General features: G+C 35.3%; 1 protein-coding gene across 33 annotated transcripts in view; it reads left to right on the forward strand.

The window, feature by feature from the left end:
• FIP1L1 (factor interacting with PAPOLA and CPSF1) overlaps nucleotides 1-12954 on the forward strand; it is a 77822-nt gene that overhangs the window by 16595 nt on the left and 48273 nt on the right. For 16 of the 33 annotated variants that reach the window (XM_021101251.1, XM_021101241.1, XM_021101244.1 and 13 more), the window contains one exon: nucleotides 6461-6570. In XM_021101251.1, the coding sequence (XP_020956910.1) occupies nucleotides 6461-6570 (110 nt within the window). Of the gene's footprint in view, nucleotides 1-6460; nucleotides 6571-12840; nucleotides 12949-12954 lie in introns of all 33 variants that reach the window. The other 17 variants (XM_021101229.1, XM_021101232.1, XM_021101231.1 and 14 more) reach the window with 3 other exon arrangements.

The raw sequence follows: 12954 nt of genomic DNA on the forward strand, positions 1-12954 counted from the left end.
TTTGGGATTAGAAATTACGTTGGATGCTATATATAGGTCCTTTCTACTTCCTTTTTTTTAAGTTAAAAGTGGGATGCAATAGTAGAGAAAAGCATATTACCATTTTAATGGAAACCTTGAGAGCATAGAGAAGCGAAATTGAAAAATATTACAGATTTAGGAAAGATTTGCCCTTTGGCTTGGACAAAGAAATTTAAGTCTTAATTGAGTAGAAGTAAATAAAAGGATTATTTCAGAAATCAGCCTTAGTGGATCAGAGAATTCTTTCTGGAGAAGAATATGTAGGGTGTGATTTAGCTTTAGACAGCCTAGGAACCAGGAGGAAGAATTGCAGGGATTACCGCCTATTAGTGATCAGGAGAGTGACACTGGCAGTAGTGTGTGGTGTGGTTGGATAAAATCCAAGGTCTTGTCCACTTAACTGCCATTTGAACCATCATTATTAGGCTTGGTGAGAAAGAAGGAAAAAAAAATATATCTGAACCAGCACTATGCTGGATGCTATGTAAAACAGAGTCTTTGTATTCAGGAAGCTCATGATCTGAGTGATGTGTACATGTGAACTAATAATCCTGGTATACTGTGACAGGTGTTATGTGGTGTATTGACAGAATGCAGTAGGGAGTTCAGAGGTGAGCATGGGTTATCCTACGTCACAGAGCCTAGAAGGATTCAAATGGGATGTAATAAATGAAAAATGGTTGAGAAGTTCTTATGTTGTGCAGCGGGTTGAGAATCCAGCGTTGTCACTGCAGCAGCTTGGGCTGCTGCTGTGGCATGTGTTTGATCCCTGGCTGGGGAATTTCCTCATGCCATAGGCGGGGCAGAAGAAAAAAGCACACACACACAAAAGAAAGACAGTTGAGTTTTCATTAGTAGGAGAGAGATGATGTATAGAACATTGTAGGCAGAGAGAGCAATGTGAACAAAACCAGATAGTGTGAAAGGTGGGTGAGAGACAGAGGAGAGAAGCCTGGAAATGGTAGAAATGGGACCATTATGAGAAAGACCTTAATCTTAAATTAGCCTGCAGACAGTAGGAGGCCATTTGAAAGTTCTTGGGTAGGAGAATAGCATGAGCAAATCTGGTTTTTAGAAAAAGAACTGGAACTGGGGTGAGCTGAAGAATGAATGTAAGACAGAAAGGGAGTCAGGGTATAAAATGAATAAGGATCCAAACTAGTACTGGTGATGGACAGAGGAATAGATTCAAGTTTAAGTTATTTTCGTATCTATTGCGAAGATGATTTTTTCATCCTTAGTCTGTTGAGAGACAAGCAACCCAACTGCATCTTTAAAATAATTTATTTTACTTTTTATTCAGTAAATTTCCAAACATATTAACAAGTAGATAGAATAATACAAATGAACCCCTGTGTGTTTATTATAGTGCCTCAGTGATTTATCAACATTTTGACATTCTTGAAATCTTTTCTTTTTGTTTTTTGTTTTTTTAGGGCCGCAGCCAGGGCATATGGAAGTTCCCAGGATAGGAGTTGAATCAGAGCCGTAGCTCCAGCCTATGCCACCAGCCACAGCAATGCAGGATCTGAACCATTCTGCCTGTGACCTACACCACAGTTCATGGTAATGCCAGATCCTTAACCCACTAAGCGAGGCCAGGACCTGAACCCGCATCCTCATGGATACCAGTTGGGTTTGTTACTGCTGAGCCACAATGGGAACTCTCTAAATAAAGGTTTTTAATTTTTTTTTTTAACAAAATGAAAGATGAGATACAATAGGTATAAAAATAAGGTCACTTGGGTGCAACAACAACCAGGTGTATGATTATATCATTTGGGGTGAGGGCAAGAGAGGAGTGACTGGTGAGACTAGGTGATATGTATGTAAGAAAAATTAACCACAACCTTCTCTCAAAATACTATGTGTGTGCACACATATATATTTTTTTTTTGTTTCCCGTATCTGTAGATGTATGTATGAGCTTAGTCACCAGTATTGTGGATTTCATAAGCATGTGTCTTGGTCTATTATCATCCATTGTACCAAGCATTCATTTGTACCTTCTTAATCTGGAACTATGTATCCTTCATCTCTGGGATATTTTCCTCTATTATTTTTTTGCTTTTTTTCTCTGCTTTCTTCTGTCTTTTGGACCTCTTATTCAAAAATTGGACCTCATGCTGGTCCTTTAATTTTCTTAGTTTTTCTTATTTCCTTTCTCTTTGTTTTCCATTATCTGTGAGATTTCTTTAACCTTAGAGTGCTCCTGTTCTCTTTTTCATTTCTGCTGTTATATTTTTGCATATCCAAGAAGATTTTTCTTCAGTATTTCTCTTACAGCATCCTGCTTCTGTTCATGCATGCAGCGATGGCAGTATTTTTTTCTCCCTCTGTCTCTAAAAAGGTCTTGATATTAATGATAGGTTGCTTCTGTGAGGTTTTCTTTTGGTGCATAGGCTGTTTTCTCCAAGTTGATTTTTTAAGTTTGTTGTTTTGGGCTTTTTGACTTTCCTCAAATATTTGTTGATCCTTAGCCATTATTAACTCACAAGAAAGTGGACCACTGAAAAGGTGAAGATGATCTGTGCATGTGGGTAGGGCTTGGCTGATTGTAGGCTTTACTGTAGGGCTAAGCTTTTTTCACAGTCTCTGATGTCAGTATCTAGGTTGTTTTGCTTTTTGTTTTTTATTTTTGTTTTTGTAATAATCTAAGTTTTCAGAGAAGATACTCTAGTATCCTGCCTAGAGGGTTTATATTTTTTACTTGGCTGATTGAAATGCTCTGGGAGCTAGAGTTGTCAATTCCTGAATCTTGCTGTGGAAATTAATATGTCTTTGATTTCTCCTTTCTGATTTAGGATTCAGATTCTTTGGTCAGCTCAGTTACTATTTTTTCATCTGCTTGCTCAGTCCTAAATTTTGTTGCCTTCACAGTCTTTATTCTTGTGGGTTGAAACAAATAATTTATGCAGTTATCTACTTTTTCTTTTTCCATCTTAACATGTGATGAATGTTTTCCTAGGTTATTAAGGTTTTTTTTGATAATTAACACTTTAAAATAGCTACATAATCCATTATTTGGGTGTTTGACAATAATTTTTTGGATATTATTTTGTAATATTAAGCTTTTTTTTTTTTTTTGTCTTTTTGCTATTTCTTGGGCCGCTCCCGCAGCATATGGAGGTTCCTAGGCTAGGGGTCGAATTGGAGCTGTAGCCGCTGACCTATGCCACTGCCACAGCAATGCAGGATCCGAGCTGTGTCTGCAACCTACACCACAGCTCACGGCACCACCGGATTGTTAACCCACTGAGCAAGGGCAGGGACCGAACCCGCAACCTCATGGTTCCTAGTCAGATTCGTTAACCACTGCGCCACGACGGGAACTCCTGTAATATTAAGCTTTTATAAGCAATGCTGTGAAGGGCAGTCGTAGGAAATTTTACAGAATGAAGGTTGGCATAATTTGTGTAAATACTTAATTTCTTAAGATTATAGACTTCAGTCAGCTTTTCTTTGCATATGTAAGATCTGAGATGAATTTGTTTTTTACATAATCAGTCACGATGGTGTTCCCTGGTGGCCTATCAATTAAGGATCTGGCATTGTTGCTGCCATGGCACGGATTTGATCTCTGGCCCAGAAACTTCGGCATGCCACATGACCCCCCCCCCCCAAAAATAGCTGTGATGTCTTACAGTCATTTCTTAAAATATTAGATCATGTGAAAAAATAATCTCATTATGTTTTGATTAAACAAATTTTGAATCTGTAATGCTGAATGCAACATCGGAAGACAAGGTGATAATGTATTAATAGGAGGGTTGCTCAAATGATGAAGTTCAGAATTGTTTAATATAATGCCTATGTTAAGAAGAAATTCAGAAAATGAACTTAGGAAACATAAGGAATTTTTACATGTTTAAAAGTGTACTGTGTCTTCCTGATACCTTTTTTTACTTTTTCCCCTTTTGTAAATACTTTTTAATTTATGCTGTCTTCTCACCCCTCCCCTTCCACTTTTCCCCACCCTTCTTTGTCCCTTCTCCCCAGTTTTTAACTGAGCGTTGGCTGTGTCAGGAAGTGTTTTAGGTTTGGGTGGAGAGTAGAGGTAACCATTATAGACCTAGACTTTGTGGTCTTAGAATTTATATGACTTAATGGAAAAGATAGGTATAACTGGATATCATGCCAAGAATTATAGTTATTAATTACCTGTCCTATGAAAGACTTCAAGAAGTGACATTTAAGCTGAGTCCCAAAGCCAATCAAATAGCAAATATATTTGAGCATTCATTGCATGCCTGGTGATGTTTTTGGGCACCTAGGATACAGATTTGGACTGGATGTCATCCTTGTCTTCAGGGATCCTATGTTATAGTGGCAGCAGACAGATAATAAACGTAAAATAAATAAGAGGACTTAAGATAATGACAGTAGTGAGAAATTCCATGAAGAAAACACAAAATGATAATATGGTAGAGATTGTAATGACTGTTTCGAGGAGACTTGTAAAGTGAAAGGAACAGCTAGTGCAAAAGCCCTCATAAAGGGGGAACTAAGAAGAAAAGAAAGGTCATAGTGACTGGGCATAGTTAAGTTGGGCAGGAATAGAGGAAAACCAAAGTTGGAGAGGTAGTCAGGGCCCATACTCTGTAAATGCTTGTAGGCCATGGTAAGTGTAGGTTTTATTCTGTTGGTATTAGAAAGCTATTGGGGAATGTTGAGCAGGGGAGAGACATGAGTTGATTTACACTTGAAACACTGCTTTGGCTGTGTACAGAAGATGGATTTTAGTGATGTAAAGTCAAAGCAGAAAGACAAGTTAATTTAGTGGAACAGTTGAGGTGTGGTTGTGGGTTTGACCTGGATTTTAGGAATGGGCATGATGATAAGTGGTTGAACTTAGTATTTATTGTCTAGATGAAGTTGACATAGAATGTTCCTATGCATTGAATAATTACTAGGTGTTTTTGTTTTCTCGAGAAACTTGGTAGATGATAGGGCCATTTACTTATATGAGGAAGACTTGGAGAGGATCAGATTGTCGGGTAGAGGGAAATCAGTAGCTTTGTTTTGGACATGCTAAGTTTGAGATGCTTATTAAACATGTGAAAAATTGGATGTAAATTATTGGTGCTCAGGGGAACAGTTGAGACCATAGTGTCAGCTCTTGAGTATTCCTGACATTCCTGGGAAGAGGAGTGCGTTTTTTTCTTCTGTGTTTTCTAATAGCATCTTTTATCCCAGCGATATTTTTTTTTCATCACACTTACTGTATTGCTCTGGTGGTTTGTGTGCCTGTCTTTTCCACAGTCTGGGATTTTGTTGTATTTCTCTCTATGGTCTCAGTTTCTGGTACATAATAGATATTTAATAAATGATGATTAAATCATATTAATTTTCCCTGCCACCATATTTTTTCAGTTTTAACTGTCAAATGTCTATCACATCTAGTTCTTGCTTTCTGTTCTCATTGTCTTAGTGCTGATCCTCATCATCCCTTATATATTTAGCACTTAAACATTAATATTTTATTTAAAATAAGTTGCACATGATTATTTGAGAGGTAGATGGTTTTTGAAATTGAATCAGTAGTTTATATACATAAGAGTCATGGTGTCTGAATTATCTTGGCTTTTGCCTCACGGGAAAGGCAATGATGCTGAATTTAGATTGAAAAGGGACAGTAGAATTTATATAGGGCGTAAGATAATAGTGATGTTATTCAAGTATAGAGCAACTTGAACTATATAAATTTATTAAATTAATGTTGATTTTAAGATAGGAGGGTGAGTATAAAAGCAAGAGTGTAAAGAATATTTTCACCAGTCTTATGGCTAGACCATATTCAAAGGATCTAATAGGAGCAGAAAAGATGAGCAAATTTGGGAGAAATTATGAAGCAGATAACTGGTTTGAAAGTGATTATAAAGAATGAGAAGAGGTACTAAAGCTTCGAGGTGTACTGAACTGGCAGGATGGTGGATCTGTTGATGGTGATGGGGAAATGGGGAAAGGTTATGGAAGTGCAGGAGCAGATTATTAATACAGCAAATCAGTCAGAATAGAAAATGGTCAAAATGTCTGAAATGGCCATTTTTCTTAGATAAGGATAGTAAACATAGAAGAGAATGAGAAAATTCCTCAGGGCCTCTCTTTAACTATGAAACACAGAGTCTTAACTAAGTATCTTGGACTGTTTATGTTGATCTGAGGAAATTTATGGAAGTCTTTAAGAGTTATAGTTTATCAGACTTTTAAGTGACATTAATGTGAACTTGTTAATAGTTGGGAACATTTTGATCCCATAATCCATCTTTGATGCCTTTCACCTAATGCTATTCTAGAATAGGTTTAATTTTATTATATGCTCAGCAATGAAACATTCTTCATATTTAATTTTGAATCAGATGTTATGGTTTTAACATTTTTACTGTATTATGTGGAGTGTTCCATTAAATTAAACAAGCTAATAACCCCTTTTTTTAAGGTACAGCAGGGAAGAACTGGAAATTCAGAGAAGGAAGCAGCACTTCCATCTACAAAAGCTGAGTTTACTTCTCCTCCTTCCTTGTTCAAGACTGGCCTCCCACCAAGCAGGTTAGTGAGACATTGATGATTCAGTTGATTGAAGGAATTGGTGTCTTTACCTCGTATTAGTGCCATATGAGGTAGAAAGGCTCTGAATGACATAACAAAAAACTGGAACATTCTACTTGGTTTTAGTACAAAATGAATTCTTTGTGAAAAACTCTTCTGGGTGTTATTTCATCTGAAAAAATTTAGGTAAGCAAGAAATGAAGGCTGATATATAATTACATGTGTGTATAAAGAGACAGCAATCTCACATTAAAGAGAGGTGTTGACAATAATGGTTTTGCTGTTTTCTATGCTTATTATTCTTCTATAAAGAATTATTGAATTCCCTAAGTCTAGATGTGCTGGCCTCAAGATGTTTTACTGATTTTAGTGAAAGAGTCATAGAAATTTCAGCCTGAGAAATGTTTGCAATTAAAACCACTTTCTTTCCTTTCTCTGGTTTGTTGTGATAATACCTAACTTTGAGTTCTACAAGATATTAATTGTAAGAGGCAAATGTGTTGGTAAATGTCTTTAACTTAAACATGACAAGTAGTTAGCCTATTACTAGGAAAATGGTAAAGGATAAGCCAGGAGTAGGGAATTTTGATGTTAGCAGTTGCATCTTGAATTAGATAAAGATGCCTTAAATCAGTTATTTTTCTGGGCGTGAAATAAGTTAATAATCTGACTATTACTAGTTCTTAGCCAGATCACTGTTCTCAGCCAGATCATTTATCTTTTATTTTAGTTAAATTTATTTTGCGTAGTTTCCTGGTTTTGTTCTGGTATTTCATACTGTATGATTGCGGGGAAACCAAACATGTAGCCTTAAGATAATGACTTTTGAAACTTTGATCTAGAATTAAATGTCATAAAGTCATCTCAGATTTTGACTGTCTCTTCTCATCTTAACAATTACTTATGGACATTTTCAAAACCAGACTTTTGCGGTTCAAATCCTGGCTTAATGTATTTACTTACTAGCTATGTGTCCTCGGGCACATTCCCTAATCTTTTTGTTCTTTCACCTCTTAATCTATAAAATACAGTAATAATGCTACATAATACCACAGGGTAGTTCTGTACATTAAATGAATTAATTTGTAGAAGGAGTTACATAATAAATATTTGATAGGTTTTTGTTATCATAATTAAAATAAATGAACTTTTAAAAATCAATAGCAGTTTTTCTGTACTTTGCCTGCTCACTTCCAACACCCCCAGCCGTCCCAGTAGGGCATTGTGCCATTTATAGCAATTTTGGCTTTTCCTGTAAGTAAAACATATGGGGAGTCACCATCAGATTTTGGGCAGAAGAATGAAATAATCTGATTTAGGTTTTTAAAGTCTCAATTTAACTACTTTATTAAGCTCAGGTTGCAGAGGGGTTGAGGGCAGTAATTGGAGACTAGTAAGTAGGAGGCTGTAACAATTATCTTGACGAGAGATAATGGTAACTTGGACCAAAGTGGTAGTGGTGCCCATGGTGAGACACCATCAGATACTGGGTACATTTCTAAAGATACATTTCTGCTCTTTTTATATGCGAGGTGGAAAAAACTATAGGAAGAATGATTTTTGAAGGGAGGAAACCAAGAGTTCCGTTTAGGGCATAATAAAATGGAGATGCTTGTTAAACATAAAAATAGAAAATGTGTATGGGGAAGTGGGTGTATGGATCTGGAGTAGAGGGGAAAGGTCCTAGCTGCAGGTGCGAATTTGGGAGTGATCAGTGTTTAGTATTTAAGTAAATCTATGAAACTAAATTAGGTTGTAAATGAAGTAAGTATTAATAGAGAAGTGGTAAGAGGACAGTCTTGGGCCACTTACTTGGAGGTCAGAAAAATAAGGGTGGACCAGTAAGACAAGACTGGTAGAGAAGAATGATGAGTGAGGTAGGAAGAAAATCCAATGTATATCCTCAAAAGAATGTGTCTCAAAGTAGGCAGAAGTTTAACTATCAAATAATACTGATTGTCCAAGAAGGAGAGGATTGAGAATGACTTTGAATCTTAAAATGGAAAGATCTTTTGGTGATTCTAAGCAGGATCATTTTCGGTGGTATAAAGTGAAGATTGAAAAAAAGACTTTCTGGAGTGGATTCAAGAGAGAATAGGGAGAGAAGAATTAGAATGAGACAATTAGAATGACCAGTTTTTTGAGTTTTTTCTTTTGAGGTGGCAGAGAAATGGGAGGGAAATGTGGGGTCAGAAGGCGGTCCCCCCTCCAATGAAAGAAATTACCGCATGTTTGTATACTTATGAGAATGAGTTACTAGAGGGAAAAATTGATGATAAGAGATGAGAAGGGTCCGTTGTTACAGCAGTGTCCTTGAGAAGCTCAGAGGGGGTGGGATTTAATAGGCAAGTGGAGGACTTAGCCTTAAGGGGGAACATGGGCAATTTACTCGTTGTAACAGGAGGGAGGCAGGATCTCATAAAGGTAGGTGAGTAGGTAAATGGTGATGGGAACAACTGAAAGTTCTCTTTCTGATTGCTTCAGTTTTTCCCAGCAACCTAGGATGTAGATTTACATGGTGAAAGCAAAGATATTGAAAGGGGTGTTGAGTGTGTGAGAGGCGAGGTGAAATTCTGAAATAATTATCTAGAGGTCATGAATGAACTAGGGAAAAGGAGCAGGATTGCTAGGCAGTTACCTGGAGGGAAGTGGGTCAAGAGAGGGTTATTTTTCAAAGTGGGAGAAATCACAGCATTTTATACGCTAATAGGAAAGAATTAGCAGAGTGAAAAATGGATAACACAGGGAGAGAGACTGTATTTCCAACTTTTTTCGAGATTAATGAGACAAGTCAGCTTGTTTGGGTTTGTTTCTCTTCCCCTTGTTGGGTGTTCATGTGTTCATGAAGAGTAGCTGGAGTTGGATTTAACTGGGATTGAAGTTACACCAGCAAATATAACAAAGGGCTAGAGGAGCAAGAAAGGTGAGAGTGTACTGGAGAGAGCGATTATAGTGATGGGTCATAGATCTAAGGAGAGATGAAAGAGAGATGGATAAGGAGTGATGAGGGGGCACTGGTAGATAAGGCTCAGTAACCAGAAGGTAAAGAAATGATTGAAAAATTAGCAGATTTATCACTACTACTAAAAAGATTGGGTAATTACCACCACAGCTTATAGATGCAGACCTAACATGTCAGTACTGTCACTTTTGCATATGGAGAATAGTACTCATTGCTCATTGGAAAAGTTTGATTTCTGGATTCATCTTCCCTTGATCAAAAAGATAATTTTTGATCACTGTGAAGTATTTCCAGAAATAAATATTTGTGTTTTATTCTTTTGTGTGTGTGTGTTTTATTCTTTATAAAGCATTTCTGTTTTAGCCTCTATATTTATGGAAAGTTGATATTTTTGAAAGTGGAATTTTATTGACTTTAGGGAGAAGATGCTAATGTCATTTAAGTCGTAATAGAGACTGCCAGCAAATATTTAGCAGTATGAGGTGTGCTATTGACTTAATCACTATTTCTATTGTTTAAAATCTTAGATTGCCTTATTAATATATAGATGGTTGTTAGTATGTTTGCACAAAACTTTTTTTTTTTGTAATTCTTTGTACCTGTAAGAATGCTGGATTTCTAAGTTTCTGTACTGCCCAGCAAATTGGTGTACTTAAGTAAAATGTTAATATTTAATATATCAGGATATTTTGTTTAATCTTTACAAGTTTTCATATAGATCAGTAAGCAGGATATTATCATTAGTACCAGAAGCTTCTGTTGTGCCACCTCTATTTATTTTTATTCTTTAATGTTTTTGACAGAAATTTGAACTTAAGAGTTGCAAGGAAAATATTAAATAAGTCTATACACTGTTTACCCAGATTCACCAATTAATAATATTTTGCCACATTTGCTTTATAGTTTCTCAAAAATGTTTTTTTTCCTGAACCATTTCAATGCTAATTGTAGACATTGTGCCCTTTTACTCTAAATACTTGAGCATATATTTCTTAAGAGCAAAGACAATTTTGCCAATTATTTGAATAATATCTTTTATGACAATTCTTTCCTCCTTGAGTTAGGATTCATTCTGGTATTATTCATTAAAATTAACTCTTATTTCTTTATTCTTCTTTTATCTGGGACAACTTCTCAAACATTTGTTGACATTGAATTTTTCAAGAGTACAGACATTGAATTTTTCAAGAGTACAATCTGGTTATTTTAAATATCATTCTTCAATCTGGGTTTTTCTGATGTTTCTGTGTTATTAGATTCAGGCTTTGCTTTGGGGGCAGGAATACTATGTAAGTAATGTTGTGTTTTTCATAGTGAATCAGCCTGTAGGTACATGATATTAGTTTGTCCCATTATTAGTAATGACAACTTTAATCACTTAGTTGTGGTGGTGTCCTTTGGGTTTCTGAAAAATTACTGTGTAAATAAGTAATCTGTGAAGAGACTGTGTAAACATCCTGTTTGAACTTACCAAGAATGTTACATCCATTGATGATTTTTGATTTAATCAGTTATTACTGTAATGACTGCAGAACAGTCGTTGTCTAACTGTTATTTCTCTTACATTTATTAGTTGGCATTCTACTTTAAAAATTAGTTTTTCCACCTCCCTCACTTATTTATGATTAGGCTCATTAATTTTGTTTGTGAGAGTGTGTGTTTGTGTGTTGCTTATAAATATGGCTTATTTGTGTATGTCATATGTAAACTATATATGTATATACATATGTATGTATATATATGTGTGTGGATGTATGTGTGTGTTACATATATATTGTAATTCATATTGATTCTTAAATTTTCCACATTTGGTCGTAGGAGCCTCTTTAACTGGTTCCTGTAACCTTTTGATATGTCCATATCTTTTTTTTTTTTTTTTTTTGAGGATTTCTTTATTTTCTGGCATTACCAGATGTTTCAGTCTTGTCTTAGATTTTTCCTGCCCCTTCTCTAGAAGCAACCATTTCTTGAAGGGACCCTGATGCTTTTAGTGGGAAATGATAACTAGAAACCATGATCTTTTCAGTAGTTATGTTCATTGCTGTGAGGTGTCACTATTTCTAGGCCTCCTCAGCTCCCAATGCTAGGAAGAAGCAAGCAATTTCAATATTTTTATAAAATTTTAATCATGCAGTCATGTTGCTTTTACTTGCAGTTTGACACCACAGGTTTTATTTACTACTTTTCCTGTTCCATATTGCATCTTCCTTTTCCTGAAGTGAGAAACTAGTTCACTTTTCATTTGCTTAATCCTGAAATATACATAAATTGATTAGAATTTTGCACTTATCATTACAAAAACCAAACCTTTTAAATAGAGTTCAAGATTTCTTTGTAATTATTCTTTTTTTTAGATTGATGATAAATAGGAAAAATATATTCAAAATTTCCTTCAGAGGAGTTCTATTGATCCTTTAAAGTGCAATTCGATCTATTGTTTTTCTTTGTATTTAGTGTTAGCATTTCTTTTCCTCTGTGCTTATTGATTTGTTTTCTGCTTATGTAGAACATTTAACATAGTTCCAAAGTCAGGGCTATCCAAAAATATACTCAGATTATTAGTCATTCTTTCCCCAGTTTTTTCACTCATGTAAGTAAAAAATTTTATTTCATCTAGTTTCTGGTTTATTCTTCCAATTTTTTTTTTTTACATGAATAAGGAGATACATAAAATATATATTATTCCTATTTCTTTGAAAGAGTGTCTCATAAGTTCTTTAAAGGATTGGCAAGAGTGTAAATAGCTGAATACCAGGGATAAAATTAACATTCTTTAGAATTTTACTTTGAACGACTTTAATTATTTTGAAATTGAATTTTTTTATGCAATATGTATTTGGTATAGGCTTTTATAAAACACATCAGAGAGTTGCTGTTAACTGGTTACACTAACAATACTTATTCCTGTTATTGAAGAATTAAGGAAACAAATAGCAAAGTTTCAAATAAGATTTTGTGAAACTGCAGAAATTAATCTTATTAATTCATAAAAGCACAGAAATTTATTTTTTAATAATATGTGTAACCTTTGGTTCTTTTTTCACTTCTGCATTTTGACGTCATACTGTCATGTTGAAAAATATTTATGAAAATATTCTAGACTTAATAAAATGTTGATAACAAACACATCTGTATTTGAATAGCAGTAGCAGTCTTAGTACCATAGCAAGTATTTCATGTGACTTGAAGATACTATAGGAACATCCTAAAGGACTTTAGAAAAAGCATGTCCAGGAAAAAAGAAACAGAACAAGGGGGGTCAGAGACAACAGTATGTAAGAAAAAACATAGAAAATTTATCTCACCAGAAACAGCACATCTTCTCAGTCTCAGACAAGTACTGCCTCCAGAAAAGCCAATTCAAGCGTTGGGAAGTGGCAGGATCGATATGGGAGGGCCGAATCACCTGATCTAAGGTAAGG

This window comes from Sus scrofa, chromosome 8 (assembly GCF_000003025.6).
Source record: "Sus scrofa isolate TJ Tabasco breed Duroc chromosome 8, Sscrofa11.1, whole genome shotgun sequence".
Taxonomy (NCBI): domain Eukaryota; kingdom Metazoa; phylum Chordata; class Mammalia; order Artiodactyla; family Suidae; genus Sus; species Sus scrofa.